We start from the raw sequence: 18,328 nt of genomic DNA on the forward strand, positions 1-18,328 counted from the left end.
TGGAGTGCTGGCCCCTTCCCTCTCTGCAAAGAGAAACGGAGTCCCCGTCATCTCAGCTGCAATGTTCGGTTTAATTTCATGCTCTCTGGGCTGAGGAGAAATCCCTCTGGGTTAGAAACCTTCCTGTGAAATCGCTGCAAAATGTGGCTATTGTTCGACCCCCTGCTTCTGCCTGGAGCGACTTCGAAACCCGAATCTTCACTATCGACACTTACTCATTTTTAAAAGCCCAGGTCAAATATCACCTGCTACTTGGACTGGCCTTGGTCTCCCCAGCTGACGTTGGTTTCTGTACTGACCATGCGCACAGCTGGCACTGGGCCCTCCCCGAGGCTCTGGGCTCACCTCACTTAGGGCCTTGCACAGAACAACTCTCTCCATCTGTTGCAGAGGTCGCAGTGCATGACCTTACACGTACCTCATACATGCACATGTCTTTGCGGTGGAGTGTAACTTCCTATGTATTTGCAGGGCCTGCCACATAGATGGTTCTCAGCAAATCTTGGGCAAATGCTGGTGGATTAATTGCTTGGTGTGTGGTGGCCACCTCCATCCATTCCTGGTCCTGGGTTGGGTCCTGGGCCCACCTGCTGATGTCAGCTCTGCTCACAATCTGTAGTGACCTCGTTTCACCCACCAGATGGAGACTGAAGTCCTCTGTGGGCTCCCAGGGCACTCGGGGGCCCATTTGTCATCGGCCTGGCATGGAGTGGCTGAGTTGCCCCAGTGCCGTGGCCACCAGTGGACTCTGTAGAGCCCTGTCTGGGAGCAGAGGTGCTGGACGCCTGCATCAGGCTCCTCAGTGGCTCCTGGGCATCTTGACCCACCTACCCTCGGGGTGGGGGCTCCTGGGGCAGATGTGGAGGAGGAGAAGGAGAGGGAGTGAGAGGGGGAGGGGAAGTGGGAGAGGCCAGAAAGGAAAGTGACACTCAGCATATTTCAGTCATACATTTTCTCTTCAGATCTTGAAGAAAAATGGCTGCTGAAATTTATGACTAAGAGCCTGATAAATAAACTGGGATAAGTTAAATAAGCCTTGAAAGAATTCCATTGGAAAGTTCTCTGAGAATGTAGTCATTCCATCACAAAAAGTGCAGTTATCTGATGTTTTGCAAAGTTCTCTGAGAATGTACTCATTCCATCATAAAACGTGTAGTTGTCTAATGTTTTGGGAAGTTCTCTGAGAATCTACTCATTCCATCATAAAAAGTGCAGCTATCTGATGTTTTGGGACGTTCTCTGAGAATGTATTCATTCCATCATAAAAAGTGTACTTGTCTGATGTTTTGGGAAGTTCTCTGAGAATGTATTCATTCCATCATAAAAAGTGCAGCTGTCTGATGTTTTGGGAAGCTCTGAGAATGTACTCATTCCAGCATAAAAAGTGCAGTCACCTAATGTTTTGGAAGTTCCCTGAGAATGTACTCATTCCATCATAAAAAGTGCAGTCTGATGTTTTGGGAAGTTCTCTGAGAATATACTCATTCCATCATAAAAAGTGCAGTGGTCTGATATTTTGGGAAGTTCTCAGAGAATGTACTCATTCCATCATAAAAAGTGCAGTTGTGTGATGTTTTGGGAAGTTCTGTGAGAAAGTAATAGTTCCATCCTGGAAAGTGCAGTTGTCTGATGTTTTCGGAAGTACTCTGAGAATGTACTCATTCCTTCATAAATAGTGCACTTGTCTGATGTTTTGGGAAGTTCCCTGAAAATGTATTCATTCCATCATAAAAAGTGCCGTTTTCTGATGTTCTGGCAAGTTCTCCGAGAATGTATTGATTCCATCATAGAAAGTGCAGTTGTCTGATGTTTTGGGAGGTTCTCTGAGAATGTACTCATTCCATCATAGAAAGTGCAGTTGTCTGATGTTTTGGGAGGTTCTCTGAGAATGTACTCATTCCATCATCAGAAGTGCAGTTGTCTGATGTTTCGGGAAGTTCTCTGAGAATGTACTCATTCCATCATAAAAAGTGAAGCTGTGTGATGTTTTGGGAAGTTCTCAGAGAATGTACTGATTCCATCATAAAAAGTGCAGTTGTCTGATGTTTTGGGAAGTTCTCTGAGAATGTACTCATTCCATCATAAAAAGTGCAGTTGTCTGATGTTTTGGGAAGTTCTCTGTGGATATATTCATTCCCTCATAAAAAGTGCAGTTGTCTGATGTTTTGGGAAGGTCTCTGAGACTGCACTCATTCAATCATAAGTGCAGTTGTTTGATGTGTTGAGTAGTTCTCTGAGAATGTATTTATTCCATCACAAAAATTGCAGTGGTCTGATGTTTTGGGAAGTTCTCTGAGAATGTACTCATTCCATCATAAAAAGTGCAGTTGTCTGAGGTTTTGGGAAATTCTATGAGAATGTACTCATTCCATCATAAAAAGTGTAACTGTCTGATGTTTTGGGAAGTTCTCTGAGAATGTATTCATTCCATCGTAAGAAGTTCAGTTGTCTCATGTTTTGGGAAGTTCTCTGAGAATGTACTCCTTCCATCATAAAAAGTGCAGTTGTCTGATGTTTTGGGAAGTTCTCTGAGAATGTACTCATTCCATCATAAAAAGTACAGTCATCTGATGTTTTTTGAAGTTCTCTGGGAATATATTCATTCCATCATAAAAAGTGCAGTGGTCTGATGTTTTGGGAAGTTCTCTGAGAGTGTACTCATTCCATCATAACAAGTGCAGTTGTCTGATGTTTAGGGAAGTTCTCTGAGAATGTACTCATTCCACCATAAAAAGCACACTTGTCTGATGTTTTGGGAAGTTCTCTGAGAATGTATTCATTCCATCATAAAAAGTGTAACTGTCTGATATTTTGGGAACTTCTCTGAGAATGTACTCATTCCATCATAAAAAGTGCAATTGTCTGATGTTTTGGGAAGTTCTCTGTGAATGTATTGATTCCATCATAAAAAGTGCAGTTGTCTGATGTTTTGGGAAGTTCTTTGAGAATGTCCTCATTCCATCATAAAAAGTGCAGCTGTCTGATGATTCGGGAACTTCTCTGAGAATGTACTCATTCCATCATTAAAAGTGCAGTTGTCTGATGTTTTGGGAAGTTCTCTGAGAATGTATTCATTCCTTCATAAAAAGTGCAGTTGTCTGATGTTTTGGGAATTTCTCTGAGAATGTATTCATTCCATCATAAAAAGTGCCGTTTTCTGATATTCTGGCAGGTTCTCTGAGAATGTAATCATTCCATCATAGAACGTGCTGTTGTCTGATGTTTTGGAAGTTCTCTGAGATTGTAACCATTCCATCATAAAAATTGCAGTTGTCTGCTCTTTTGGGAAGTTCTCTGAGAATGTACTCATTCCATCAAAAAAAGTGCAGTTGCCTGATGTTTTAGGAAGTTCTCTTAGAATGTACTCATTCTGTCAGAAGAAGTGCAGTTGTCTGATGTTTTGGGAATTTTTCAGCGGGGTTGCTGCCCAGAGGGATGTGAGGGAGCTTGGCCGTAGCACTCCCGGATGGTGAAAGGGGGATGGGAGGAGGCCCTGGCAGCACAAGAATCTGGTGTCACGCAGGTCTCTGGGAGTTGGTGAGCGGGGATGGCAGGCATGGGGCCTGAGCCTGCCTGTGGGGATCAGCTCCCAGGCGGTGGAGGACTGCAGTCAGGAAGGACGCGCTAGGGTGCACTCCCCGCCTGCATTGCAACTGCTCCACGAGCAAAGGTCAAAGGTGCAAGATGCAGCCCCGCCTTGGCCAACCCACCTTACCCTGCGTGGGGTTCACCTTAGGCTCTCAGGAGGATGTGTCACCTGACACTGCTGCTGGGCAACCCTACTGAGGGGCCATGTGGATGGAGAGAGGGTACCCCTTCCTGCCAGATGGTGAAGCTGCTTGTCTACAGCCAGGATTGACCTGGTCCTGCTGTGGACATTTAAGGGATTCCTATTATGAATGAATGACTCAAACATCCGCCGGAATTCAGTGCAGCCTAGGGAAGAAAGGTAAGCTGGGTTTTGCAGAAAGGGCGGCCCCTTCTCCTCGTGCTCCAAAGTGCCTGGCCCCTTGTGGAGTGACACATTAGTGGGAGGCCCCAGGGAGCAACCTGTACCCAGTGGGTTGCCCTGGCCAGTTGCCTTCCTCCCTGCCCTGCACTGCCCATAGCAGCTTGAAGGGAGCCCTCTGAGCCCCCGTGCACCCATGAGTCCTGCACTCTTCTCTGCCCCCAAACCCCCCCTGCCTCACCACAGTGGCCTCAAGTCCAGTCCCAATGAGGAGGTGTCCTACAGGGGACTCGCTGTAACCCCTAAGAGAGTGCCAGGATAATGCCACCTGGGGGCCTGAGCCCCACACTCAGGTCCCTGGACCCCAATCCAACATGACCTCCCCCTTTTCTAAACCTTCTCAATGCTTCCATGGGGCCTCTGCAAGTCATGGAAACCCGTGCTCGACCTAGCAAAGCCCATGGGACCTCCTGGCTGTCCATGAAGCTGAGGTCTCCGCAGGGGCTGGACACTGCCTGGGAGCGGGATGTCCACCCCAGAGTGGCCACTCTTTCCCCGTCATCTCCTTGTCAATTCTTCCACAGCCCAAAGGCAGGAGCAGATGGAAGCTGTGCCTAGCCCAACTCCCACGATACATCGTGGAGGGTGGATGACTGGCCGGAAGCAGGTGGAAGCCATACCCAGCCTGCAGGGGCGGGAGGGACCAGCACAGGCCCCAGGATACATCGTGCCCCTGAGAGAAGCAAGGGGGATGTGGCTTTGTAGACCCAGGGTGGCTCCTGTAGCCAGGGGCTGAGCGTGAGGGGTGCCCTGGGCCAGGGAGAGACATTCAGAGTACAAATGCAATCTAGGATGTGACCTTGAGGACACAGAATCCAGTTGTGGAGGTCACTGAAGATGAGGGCCCAGAAGCCAGAGGCAGAAACATAGATGAACACTTCGCGGATACTGGAGAGGAATACTCAGGCTTTCCCTGGATGGGACCATGGGCAGCTCTGAGCAGGAGGAGGTGCAGGATCTGTAAAGCACATCACAGAAGGGAGGGCGCAGTGCCAGAGATGTCCACCATCGGGAACCAGAAAGCACACACGTGCACACACACACACCACGCACATCACACATGCCTATAGGCACACACACACAGCACACACACACACACACCACACACATCACACACACGCATCACACATGCATAAACCCATACAGCACATACCAGACATGCATCACACACATATGTGCACACACAACACGTGCATACACACACACTACACACCACACACATCATACATGCACACCCATACAACACACACATTCTCCACACACCACACACATGCATACACATACAATGTGGCTTCTGGGAGGAAGAAGTGATGATATCCAGAAAGCCACCTGGCATGACCCCAGCTCCATCCCAGGGCTCAGGGGAGAATGTAAAACTTCAGCAAGCTTTAAACTTACCCCTCTTATTTCTATGTCTCTCATCACAGCTTATTCTGAGGCAACAGTGACTTACATTTTAGTGAGAATTTTAGCAAGACTTTCCACTGCCGTCTTCTAATATAGCAAGTCTTTTGTAATGCGGCTTCACCATGTAATGGGGAATTTATAGCCCATGTAACTTCCCTTTCCATATAGTTTAAAAATCAACATAATGCTGTAAGATAAAGGAAAAATAACATGAAAGTAATTTATAATCTATAACATGCACTTTAATATGACAATGATCACTGACAACTGCCTAGATGCCTGCTAATGAAGATAAAAAAGAAGTAAAATAATTGTCAACAGAACAGTCTCAACGCTTTTTATTTCCAGTTCCTATTGTGACTGCGTGACTAAGACATCCTGAGCAGGGTTTTGGAAGGTGTAGTGATCTTTGTGCAATGTGGAGAACCTTGGTATAAAGTCCCTGCGAAATTAAACAATTCAGATGTGAAGCTGTTGGAAGTTGAGTTCATTTTGCACCTTGAGAGGAACGTGGCTGTGTGGCCTGAGTCACATGGTGTGAAGCTGCAACTTCTTTGATTCTAGGTCAAATCTCTTCCTCATTCTTGTCCTGTAAATGATTAGGAAGGACTGAATGGCACCAGAGGTGAGACCCCTCGAGAGGAGTACCCCTCCTTGTGGAAAGTTAAAGCAGGTTTCCTTGGAATGCAGCAAGCTGTGAGCAATCAAGTGAAATAGATTTAACCTGTGACCTCCTTGAAACAGGCTGCAGCCCTGTTATACTTCTGTCTCTGCTTATAAATTGAAACTTTAACTTCTCAGTTTAAAAGAAGAGCCCATTCATCTAGAGTCTGTGTTTCCAAGGTGACGACCCTCAAGCTTTGCACTCAAATAAACTCTGTACTGAATCATCATTTCCAAATTTCATTATTGAAGACTGACATTTTGCTAACCACAAAGGGATGTGAAGTGGGCCTCCAGCGATCCCCATTACATCACCAACAGCCGGAGCCTTGCTGTCAGCACACATGGCTTGGGTTCCCCTGACCTCGCTGGAGTCAACAGGGACCTCTGGGAAGGATCTTCTCGGGTCCGAACCTCCCAGCTTGTTGAAGTTCTGACTTGGATTTGAGCCACACAAATTCCTAACTCGATAGGGCTGGAAGACCTAGTGCAAGCTTGGAGTTTTGTTTGTTCTTCTGGGATTCTGCTGACCTCAGATTCAAGACTTTGATTTTTTTTTTTTCTGAGGTTAAGGTTCTGTTTTGAATTACTCATTAGAGTTTCTAGAACCTTTTCTCCCATTTGAAATTTTGGTCAGGGAGAAAACAGTTTCTCTTTGAAAAGAGAAATTGAAGCTTTGTGGATTGAGCAAAATTTGTAATGTTTAAAACTGGCCAGATTCTGAAGGCTGATTCAATAAACAAATGTAAACTTTCTTCTTGAGTGACCAGAATTATAAAAGGTCCTCTAGGAGGACGAGGTAAGTCCCAGAAGGGAAGGACAGTGTTCCTCCTAATTGAAAAAGGCCCTGAATGATAGCCACGTGTCACATTAATAAACAATGAAGATGTTTTTATGAGAAAGCCTGCATTACAGGCTTGTATGGCCTTAGACAGACTCACTGCAGCCCCAGAGGGAACCTGCACCATCACAAAGACTGAACGTCATGTCCCTAACCCAGATGAATCAGATAATGTCCCTAAATTAATTACCAATATGAAAACCCAATAACCAAACTTTCAGATCCAACACCCTCTCCACACAGTTGGTTAAGCAGCTGGTTTGGGTCTTGGGGAACTGGGCAGAAGAAGCTGTTAATCAATCGTTAGTTGGATTCTGGCCTGTTTTGTCTTCCCTGCTCTGGCATTGGTGTGCAATGGAGTCAATTCACAACTGAAGATACTAAAATAATCGTCACTCGCAGAATCCCATTAACAGATGATGCAGCTGTGTAGCCTGACCAATGTCACCACATCTCTTCCTTCCTGTGGCTCCAGGTTCAGCCTATGCTCTGTCAGTTCTGTACAGCTTGGCACACGGCCCTAGACATGGGAGACAACGTCCTAGGAGTGAACCTTCCTAAGTATCTGGGGCTAAGCCCCTAAACATGCAGAGATCCCAAACCATCTGCATTCAGCTACTAAGCTTTCTTCAAAAGGATCATATTGAAAAGGAGAGATGTGAAATTCATCCAAACTGAAAGCTGTCGGAACCGTACCTGATTTTGAGCCTTGAGAGGAACGTGGCTGTGGGGCCTGCGTCGCATGGTGTGAAGCTGCACCTTCTGCTTCTTTATTCCAGGTCAAATCTCTTCCTCATTCTTGTCCTGTAATGATTAGGAAAGACTGAATGGTACCAGAGGTGAGACCCCCTCAAGACCGTTACCCTCCCTTATGGGATGTTAAAACCGTCTTCCTTAGTGTAGCGAGCTGTGACCAATCAAGTCAAATCGCTATAACCTATGTCCTGATCTTGTTGGAAAATGCTGCAACCTGTTAAACCTCTGCCTCTGACTATGTAAATGAGACTTTAACTTTCCATTTTGGGAGTATGTGTTTCCTATGTGACTATCCTCCAACTTCGTGTTCAAATAAACTCCACACTTCATCATATTTTCAGATTCTCAGTATTTAAGCTTGAACATTGCAAAGACACATTATCATGTTTATGTGGTGTCAGCATTCTATGGAAGTTTAGTGCAATTAAAATCGTGAAAAGGGCCAGGTGCAGTGGCTCACGCCTGTAATCCCAGCACACTGGGAGGCCGAGGTGGGCAGATCACCTTAGGCCAGGAGTTTGAGACCAGCTTGGCCAACATGGTGAAATCCCATCTTACTAAAAATACAAAAATTAGCTGGGCATGGTGGCACACACCTGTAATCCCAGCTACTAGGGAGGCTGAGGCAGGAGAATAGCTTGAACCCGGGAGGCAGAGGTTGCAGTGAGCTGAGATCGCGCCACTGCACTCCAGTCTGGGCGACAGAGTGAGACTCTATCTCAAAAAGAAAAAAAAATGAAAAGACTTTTTTGTTTCAGTGTACATTACAACCACTCAAACTAGTTATATTTTTCTTGCCTTTTTTTCACAGTTTCTGCAGGAGGTGGGCTGCCCTGTGCTGGTCAGGACGTCAAGCACCTTTGGGACTCTGCCCGTTAAACCACAGGGGATTTCCTCGTTATTGTGACAATTCCACCCCCAGAAATATTCCACGTGCCTGAGGCGGCGGCCGTCTCTTCGTAGGGAGACTGTCGGAGCTTCCTTTTAAACAGAGTCTGCCCTGTCTCTGTGAAGACGTTCAGGTGCTGAGCACACGGAGGGCGGTAGGTGGGGGGACATGAGACTGTAGGCAGCTCTCTAGAGCTCCTTTCACACGTGGGGCGTCACCCACCGACTTTTGGATCTCTGGGAGCGGGAACTGCATAGGCCGGGATGTTGTTTGGGGTCATTGCACCGAAAAGTGTTCCATGTGCAATGTGGTTAGAATCTTGTCACCCTAGGAACTGGAAGGTCTTTAAGACCATCCAACCCCTCCATCATGCAGATAGGGGACCTCAGGCCCTCAGGGTGATGAGAAGGAATCAGGCTTTCGAAGGTTAAGGAAGAGTCAAGTGCAAAACTCGGTCTCTGGGGCTCTGAGGTGGAGCCTCACCCTCACCCTGGCCCCAGCGTCCTCAGGCCGTGGGCGCCCAACTGCTCTGATGTAGCAGCTGGCACGACCACCAGCCCCAGGGAGCAGCAGCGAGTTTCCAGGGTTAGGAATCACCCGGGAGACAGTAATTCACACTCCCAGGCTCCACAGAAACCTGTAGGGACCTCGGGGAAAGGGAGCTTTGTCCTAAGGCCCCTTTGGGAAGGGGCAGGGCGGCCACTAGGTGGCGTTGCAGAGCCGCCTCTTCGGCCGCAGGTGCCCGCGCTTGGGAGCGGGAAGCCAGGCTGGGTCATGCCGGTGCTGTCACTGCAGGAGGCAGAGATCCCACATCCTGCAAAGACGGAGGGGCTGGATTCCACCAGCAGCTGAGCCCATCTCTCCGCCCTTAAAAATCAAACCACATCTTAGGACAATATCAGGCTTGCGAACGAAGCGTCCAGGGGTGGCCCACGCGGGATGGAGGGTGAGGCCGTGGGCCCCCTCGGTCCAACCTCACAGCCTCTCCGCTCTCCCCACTTCTGAGGCAGATTTCTGGGAATTTGGGAGTTCAGAGGGAGGAGAAATAAGTCGTTTTTCAGCAGCCTGCTCCCTGATCTCCAAGGTCCCTTGCAGAAGGACAGGCGCTCCTCACACTGCTAAGCCTGGCCCCGTCCAGGTCTCTCCGCCCAGCAGCCCTGCGCTCTGTCTCTCCCTTTCCCCTTTCCTCCCTCCCTGCCTCCCTCCATTTCTCCCTTCCTTCCTTCCCTCCCCACACAGGATCTGCCATTCCTTAGGTGTGAAATGCAGGCACAGGGCCTGTGATTGCACACTGGGTGATAGCAGTAGCAGTGCCCTCAGGCAGGTCAGCTGACTCAACAGAACCAGGTCAAAGTCCCCCAGCCCACGGGTCCAGCTCAGTCAGGCTCTGCTGGTCTACAGGAGCCCAGCCCTGGAGCAGGGACACCTTTGCACCAACAGTGCTGCATGAGATGGGCTGGGGTGAGCGCCCAAAGCCAGGGGCTGATGGAGGCCTGCAGATCCACCAGGAGAAGCCCTGCTGTTAGCTGCAGAAGAGAAGAGGCAGGTGTCCGGAGAGGGGGAGGGGGGTTGTCCTATGGCAGGTAGAACTTGTCCCTGAAAATGCAGGTGTCTGGAGAGGGGGTGGGAGTCCTATGGCAGGTGGAACTTGTCCCTATTTACCTGGCTGGGGTGGGGCCACAGCACAAAAGGATGCCCTGAAAAATTCGAACCAATTTGGAAAATGTGTGTCCACCTCTGCACCACGCCTGCTCTGCACCACGCCTCTTCTGCACCACACCCGTTCCGCACCACGCCTGCTCTGCACCATGCCTGCTCTGCACCACACCTGCTCTGCACCACGCCTGCTCTGCACCACGCCTGTTCTCTGCCTCCCTCTGGGCCAGGGCTTACCTGCCCTGCAACCTCAGGAATGTCAGCCTGGTTTCCACGAGAGGGACCTAGAAGCCACTGAGTAACTGCTACAGGCAGGCACTGTAGTCCTCTCTCTGCTTGGATTATCTCATGAAACTTCTCAATGGGAGCCATCAAAGCTTGGCCCCTCTGCTTTTCTCCTTGGGATGGTCACTTTTATGCTCTCCCTGGAGCGCCTAAGTATGAATCACTGCTCTAGGAAAAGGGCTGCCAGGCAGAAGGGCAGACCTGCACAGCCGCTGGCTCCAGCTGCCCCAGGATCCAATTACTTACCAGGACTGAGGACTGGAGGTTCTCCGCAGACAGGTGCTGGCCCTGGTTCAGCCTGGGGTGAAACTCTCTCCTTAGAGACCAAGGGTGGGTGAGGGCAGGAGGGAGGGGTGTGGGGCCAGTCCATCCCGGAGATGGTTTCCTTCTCCTTACCCATTGCAAGGCTCGTGGCAGACACCCCTGCACCCAAAGTCACACTGACAAGAGGAGGGCATGGTACGTGTGTTTAGCCAAGGCCTTCCGCCACACATGGGGACCCAAGGCCCCAGGAAACAGAATTCTTCTGCTAAGCCTGAGGAAGGAAGCAGGAACTAGGGAGTTCTGGGAGTGGACAGAAAGGCGTGCCCTGGAGCTGGTGAGCCGGGAGCCTGGCCAGGCCCCTTGGCAGAATCCTTCCTGGGTCTGTGCTGGGATTGTTCCCTGGGTGCCCTGCAGGACACGGACACGCGAGGACCTTCCGGGAGAAGCGGGGAGGCAGAGAGCTACCCTCCCAGGTTTTATGGCTTGCTTTCAGGGAGAAGAGCCCTAGTTTCCATTATGGCCTTTGTAGGGGAAGAAGGGTGAAGGCTGGAGAGGACTTCTTGCTTCTGTTCACTTCTGGATCTCCCTCAGCTCAAAGCAGGCCATTCACCAAGGTACTGCATTTGGGGTATTACGTTTTGAACCCCGATGGGGGAGTTAGAAAATGCCTATGAAATTGCCTGCAAGAATGGCAGTCATGAAAAGTGCATTACATTTTTTTTTTTTAATGGTAAAGCAAAGAGGCTCTGACCGCTGTTTCATTCTATACTTTTCTTTAAAGATTCCCAAGAGGCAAGTTCCCTCGGTTTATTTTAAATAAGCTATTTAATGCTGTCTTATGATTTCATTGAGTTTTTGTGTACATAAGTTAAACACTGACTAACAATATTTATCCTTAAATAGTCTGTCACTGACCAACGAAGTATCATTTTTTCTTGGTAGAGTTTTTTTTTTTTTTTTTTTGAGATGGAGTCTCACTGTCACCCAGGCTGGAGTGCAGTGGTGCGATCTCTGCCTCCCGGGTTCACGCCATTCTCCTGCCTCAGCCTCCTGAGTAGCTGAGACTACAGGCGCCTGCCAGCACGCCCGGCTAATTGTTTTGTATTTTTTTTAGTAGAGACGGGGTTTCACCATGTTAGCCAGGATGGTCTCGATCTCCTGACCCATGATCCGCCCGCCCGCCTCGGCCTCCCAAAGTGCTGGGATTACAGGCGTGAGCCACCACGCCCGGCCGGTAGAGTTCTTAAGGGTTGATTCCCCTTCGCTGATAGGGTGAAAGAAAGCCCTTCCACGCTCCTAAACAGGAGTGGTGGTGCGCTGTCTCTGTGTGCAGGTGTGGTGTGTGGTGTGTCTGTGTGGTGTGTGTGCAGGTGTGGTGTGTGTGCAGGTGTGTGTGGTGTGTCTGTGGTGCGTGTGCAGGTGTGGTGTGTCTGTTGTCTGTGGTGTGTCTGTGTTGTGTGTGGTGTGTCTGGTGTGTGTGCAGGTGTGTGTCAGTGTGGTGTGTGGTACGTCTGTGTGGTGTGTCGGTGTGGTGTGTGCAAGTGTGTGTGGTGTGTCGGTGTGGTGTGTGGTGTGTCTGGTGTGTGCAGGTGTGTGTGGTAGGAAGTGTGAGTGATTTTTGACTGTGTGTGGGGAAGTGTATGTGGTGTGTATGTATGATGGGTGGTGTGAGTGGTTTTGGGGGGGTGTGGTGTGTGTGGGTGGTGTGACTGATTTTTGGGTGTGTGTGGTGGGAGGTGTGAGTGGTTTTGGCTGTGTGGTGGGTGGTGTGAGTGATTTTTGGGTGTGTGTGTGTGTGTGGTGGGTGGTGTGATTTTCAGCTGTGTGTGTGTGTGTCGTGGGTGGTGTGAGTGGTTTTGGCTGTGTGGTGGGTGTGTGAGGTGGGTCGTGTGAGTGATTTTTGGGTGCGTGTGGTGGGTGGTGTGAGGTTTTGGGTGTGTGTGCGGTGTATGTTTCTGTCTTTCTGTGTGTAATGGTTTTCGATATACTCACATGACGTACTTATTTCACTGATCACAAGATTTCACAGTTTTTGAGAGGTGTCTCTTCTTGACAATAAATATTGATTATTTAAATCGTGCAAATGCAGAGTTAGGATTTGAGGTTTTATTCCAGAAAGTTCATGGCGATGTGGAAGGCTGAAAACTGATTCCCTGAAAGATATCCGAGTCCCTGGAACCTGTGAATGAGACCTTACGTGGAGAAAGAAAAAGGATCTTCAGAGGGAAAGATTAAGGGTCTTGAGAATGGGAGAGCTGCCTGGACCACCTGGGGGAGCGTGAGTGCCACGACCCATGCCCGTTCCAAAGGGAGGTGGAGGGGTTTTCCGCAGACAGAGGAAAGGAGACGCGGAGGCAGCGGAATTGGAACGGGGCAGCCCCGGTCAGGTTTGCTTGGAGCCCCCAGAACCTGGAAGAGACAAGGAAGGGCCCCGAAGAGCCTCCAGAGGGAGTGCGGCCCCGCAGACACCTCCACCCGTGAGTGCTGGACTCCGCCACGAGGACAGCGTCCATTCCCCGTGTGAGGCCGCCCTTTGTGTGGGAGTCCGTGACGCAACCCCAGGAAACTGACACAGGCAGAGATGGAAACCTGCAGGGTCTGAACCCCAAACCCAAGACCCCACCTGTCTCTGCGGGCCCCAGGCTACGTGCTCCCTGTGGTAGTGCTCCCACTTTCCCCAGGGGTAGTGCTCCAGGGGTAGTGCTCCCACTTTCCCCAGGCCTGGAGCTGCCCGCGACCCCAAGAATAGTGCCCCCCGCTTGACTCCCAGGAATAGTGCTCCCCCACGACCCCAGGAATAGTGCTCCCCCACGACCCCCGGTCCAGTGCCCTAATTGCAGATTGCATTCTTGGTTGCAGGAAGTCATGAGCGAAGAGACCGTGACCCTCTCCCAAACCCCCGCACCTGCTGACATCTCCAAGTGTGCTGTGTACTGGGTGGGCTTTCTTCATAGACCGTGCTTCCTTCTGTCTGGAGTTTCCGCTTCATCCATCTGTCCACAGGGAGGACGCACAGCCCTGAGTCCGAGACCACACCACGCATCCTGTAGAAACTCTCACTGCCCAGGGAGCACACTTCATTAGGAAAGCTCCGGGTTCACGGAGGCTCTGGGCTCTCTCTGGGCCCGACGCCCTTCACTGTTTGAACTTAGCAGCTGCCTGCAGGTGCAGAGGATGTGCACCTTCCAGCCTTTGTCCTTTCTTCTCGTCAGTCCTACCGTCTGTCGACCCTAAGTGGATGCTTGGGTAAGTGAGTCCATAAGCAATGAGCAGTGCCTGTCCTTAGCATGTCTGGGGTCTGTGGCTTTTGAGAAGGCATCTGCAAAGCTATTGCTGACATGGATGTCATGAGGTTCTCTCCCTTATTCCAGAGCTCAGTAAGCCCACGGGGCGCAAGGGTCTTGACATTCACAGCTGAGTGAGAAAGTGGTGATGTTTAACTACAAGCATGAAAAACCCAAAAAGTAAAATAATAAGGTTTCCATGTGCAACGCACGTATCCAGCGCCCTGGAATGAAACAGACACGTGTGCTCTTTGAGCGGAATGAAGATGCAGGTCAGGAAAAATGGTGATTCTGCTGTTTCCCAAGTCACCCAGCAGGTGGGGGTGTCTGCTCATGGAAACTCAACATTTGCTAGGATACAATTTCCCTCTGTTTTTCACGAAGGAAAGGTCAATTCACTCAGAAATTACATCCTTAGTGAGATACCCATGACTTGTCGGGCCCCATACACTCAGAACCCCCGCTCCCAGGGGACTGCTGGGTCAACGTGGTCCAACATGTGTAATATTCACAAGGAATGGGTGTTACAAGGCCCGCAGGCTGTATGGCTCTCATTAATTTGGCCAGAGTCATTCACGAATAGCAAAATGTTTAATATGGAAGAAGCAGCCACCCAAATAGCAAACACAATTTGGGGACATTGAGGCTGGGCAGAGATATGGGGCCGTTAGCGCCATGGCAGGGGTGAGGCAGTCTTACCAAGTGCTGATGGTGAAGTGTGTTGTCATCTCTTCCTGAACTGAAATTTGTTACGTGATTCTAAGCAATTCACTTCCAATGCCTGGGACTCAGCTATTTCCTCTCCAAAATCAAGGGGCTATACAGAGTGACCTTGGGGTGGTCTCCAGGGCTAACATCACAGGGTGCCAATTATCCTAGTAAGAGGCCAAAGCCGCGGCCAGTTTGCCTGAAATTCTCCTGTGAATGGCCCAACAGAAATAATGAAAGTGAGTGGGTGGTGTGACAGACACAGAAAGGCCTGGGAAGGAAGCTGACCAACTCCCTGGATACCCAGCCAGGCTCAGCTTCTCAGATCTTTAAATAGATTGAGATTTGGCAAAATTGTTACAAATCCTGGCAGCATATCAACTAAGATCATTATACCCATTAAGTAAGTAATACCCTAAAACTCTTTGACCCCAAGGAGTGTCAGGATTGTAGCCCTGTGAAGATGCTGCACACGAATTAAGGCTGATCCCATCATCGGGGATTGTCAAGGTTGTGAGCCATCAGTGCGTAACCATCCCGGGACTCTTAAAATATGTGTATCACTATAGTCAGCGTTTTGCAGTGAGACAGAACCAATAGGCTACATAGATAGGTAGGTAGCTATATAGACAGACAGGTGATGATAGATAGATAGATAGATAGATAGATAGATGGATAGATAGATGATAGTAGACAAACAGATAGCTAGCTAGGTGGATGGAAAGAGGATATTCAGTAGGAGCTCTGGCTTGTGATGGTGGAGGTAAGAAGTCCCAGGACAGGCTGTCTTAGAGCTGGAGAATGGTGGAGGTGAGTAGTCCCAGGACAGGCTGTTTTAGAGCTGGAGAATGGTGGAGGTGAGAAGTCCCAGGACAGGCTGTCTTAGAGCTGGAGAATGGTGGAGGTGAGAAGTACCAGGACAGGCTGTTTTAGAGCTGGAGAATGGTGGAGGTGAGAAGTCCCAGGACAGGCTGTCTTAGAGCTGGAGAATGGTGGAGGTGAGAAGTCCCAGGACAGGCTGTCTTAGAGCTGGAGACTCTGGGATGCCAGTCGTGTGACTCCGGACCCAAGTTGCAAGGCCTCGGAGCCAGGGAAGACAAAGGCATGACTCAGTCCAAGGCTGAAGGCCTGAGAGCCCAGGGCGGGGAGTGCTGGTGCAAGCCCGAAGTCTAAAGGCCGAGAGGCTAGAGTGCTGATGTCCAAAGGCAGGAGAAGAAGGGTGTCCCAGCTCTAGGAGAGAGGCACAGCTGCCTTTTAGTTCTATCCGGGATTGGATGGTGCCCACCCTGTATTCAGGCAGGTCTTTCCCCTCAGTCTGCTGACTCACACCCCAGTCTCCTCCAAAACAGCTCATCCTCTTATCCAATCCATCCATCTAGCTGAGGCTGAGACAAGACCTCACTGGCCAGCTGGGCCTCCCTCCAGCCAGCCAGGTTGAGGCCTGGCTTTAACCATCACTATATGGCACTGCTCCTTCTGGCTAATCCTAGAGGGCAGAGGTCACGCAGGTACCGCATCAAGCCAGGGTTCCTGGTTTTGGTGTCAGCAAGAGGCTCCGAGGTGGAAGGGAAGACCGCTCCCCAGTGTGTTTCAGTGCGTGGCAGGGCAGCGGCTGGAAGTAGGAGGCCTGTGTTCCCTTCGTGGAAATGATCCAGAGATTGGGTGGCCGCCTCCCTTCGCTGTCCAGAGCGGGTGCTGATGCATTGTGCATTGCTGCGATTCCCTGCGTCTCTCCTCGCCCGCTGATGGGAACTCTCAGCAGCTGCTCTGCAGAAGCTGGGTCCTGTCCCTTCCCTAGGCGTTGATACGGTTTGGTCTGTGTACCACCCAGTCTCATGTGGAATTGTCACTCCCAGTGTTGGAGGAGGGGCCTGTTGGGAGGCGGTGGGATCACGGGGTGGGTTCTCAGGAAGGGTCCAGCACCACCGCTCTTTGTCCTGTGCAGTGAGTGAGTCCCCTGCGAACTGATGGTCTCCGTGTGTGGCTGCCCCTCTCCCTCCCGGCTCCTGGCTCCCACCCTGTGATGGGCCTCCTGCCCTGCCCCTTCCGTCATGACTGTGTTTCCAGAGGCCTCCCCAGAAGCCGAGCAGATGGCAGCACCGTGAGTCCTGCACCGCCTGTGCAACCCAGAGCCAGTTAAAGCTCTTTTCTCTATAAATGACCCAGTCTCGGTGGTTCTTAATGGCAGCGTGAGAACGGGCTGCTTACTGGTGTGATAAGGGCAATCTGTGAAATTCGCCAGGATATTTTTAATATTAATTATGAAATCATGAGTTTTACATGAACAAAACTAAGAGTTTGGGAACACTTAGAACAGGATGGCCTAGCACCAAGGGAAAACAACAGTCAGGTATTTTGGGGTTACAAAAGTTATAAAAAGCAAACCATGCTTTCTCTACATAACACTAGAGCAAAATAAAACATCCTGAAGCAAAACGTTCATAGCCCTCCTATGCCACTGTTGTCATTCGTGGGTGAGATCATTAAGTGCTGCCTCGATGGTCTGTTTTATCCATGAATTAGTTACTACTCTCTTCCCTTAGTGCAGGTGGAACTCCAGGTCAGATGCATCTGAGTGTGCTTTCAATGCTGAAGGACTCTTACTTCCTTGGCTGAGGCTGAGGGCTGCCTGGGCTGGGATCCAGCACTCTGGAATTCAGCTGCTTCAAATGCGAAATGAGGACGGCAGCTTTACAGGGACGACATGGCTAACGGTGTCCCCCAGACTGCCTAGCTGAGTGAGTCAGGGAGGGAGTTTCCTCCGGGATCACTGGGCTGTGTTCCCCGTGAGTGAGGGGGATGAGGAGGGGTGAGAGCAGCGCACAGCAGGGTGGCTGCTGGAGGCAGAAGCCTGGGGTCTGAGGCTCATGTATTGGAGGATGAGACAAGTCAAGTCACTTTGCCTTGTTGGTCCTTAAGGCTCCAGCCTCTCCCTCAGAATCACTTTCCTCCTCCCACTGGCCCTGCAGGAAGCCAGGAGTGCTCTTCCCAGGAGAAGAGGGAAGCCACATGCAGGCCCTGTGGACACCTGGTGATGGGCAGGGCGTGTGGGACCGCCAGGGCAGAGTGCAGACGAGCACGGTGTCAGTGATGCCAGAAGGTGGAGATAGGATGATGGCAAGGGTAGTGCTTCCAGGGTTTGCAAAATAAAGATGTGTAATCTGTAAATACATTCTAATGGCAAAGCCCCAGAAGGAACAAATCAGGCAACGTTTACAAGAAAAGGCCAGACAAATGCAGTTATAATATTTATTCATCCATGCCTAAGAGTAGTTACAACATGGTGCTAGATGTTTGGAAAACAGTCGTCCTGGTGATTTTGGATTTGCCTGTGTTTGGAAAACAGTCGTAAGGTGATTTTGGGAGCACGAAGCTGTTCTGTAGGAGTCAGTGTCCTGCCACTTTACCCTCAGAGGGCTCTCGGCAGCCTGTCAGTATCCCGGCCTTCCATCCCGGCACTCTCCTACAAAAATGCAGAACAAACATTAATAACGTCTGAATTCTGACTGCTCCAGTAACAGCACACACTTGATACAAGACAGAAGGGCCTGGACAGGAGCTCTTTT

At 50.1% G+C, this 18,328-nt stretch overlaps 1 protein-coding gene across 5 annotated transcripts in view; it reads right to left on the reverse strand.

The window, feature by feature from the left end:
- Window positions 1-17,009: 17,009 nt before the first annotated feature.
- The window catches only part of TPO (thyroid peroxidase), a 127,494-nt gene continuing 126,175 nt past the window's right edge, over window positions 17,010-18,328 (reverse strand). For 3 of the 5 annotated variants that reach the window (XM_055253450.2, XM_055253448.2, XM_063622864.1), the window contains exon 16: window positions 17,010-18,225. In XM_055253450.2, the coding sequence (XP_055109425.2) occupies window positions 18,172-18,225 (54 nt within the window). In that variant the 3' untranslated portion in view covers window positions 17,010-18,171. The remainder of the gene's footprint in view (window positions 18,226-18,328) is intronic. The other 2 variants (XM_055253451.2, XM_055253447.2) reach the window with 1 other exon arrangement.

Source organism: Symphalangus syndactylus, chromosome 18 (genome assembly GCF_028878055.3).
Source record: "Symphalangus syndactylus isolate Jambi chromosome 18, NHGRI_mSymSyn1-v2.1_pri, whole genome shotgun sequence".
Classification (NCBI taxonomy): Eukaryota; Metazoa; Chordata; class Mammalia; order Primates; family Hylobatidae; genus Symphalangus; species Symphalangus syndactylus.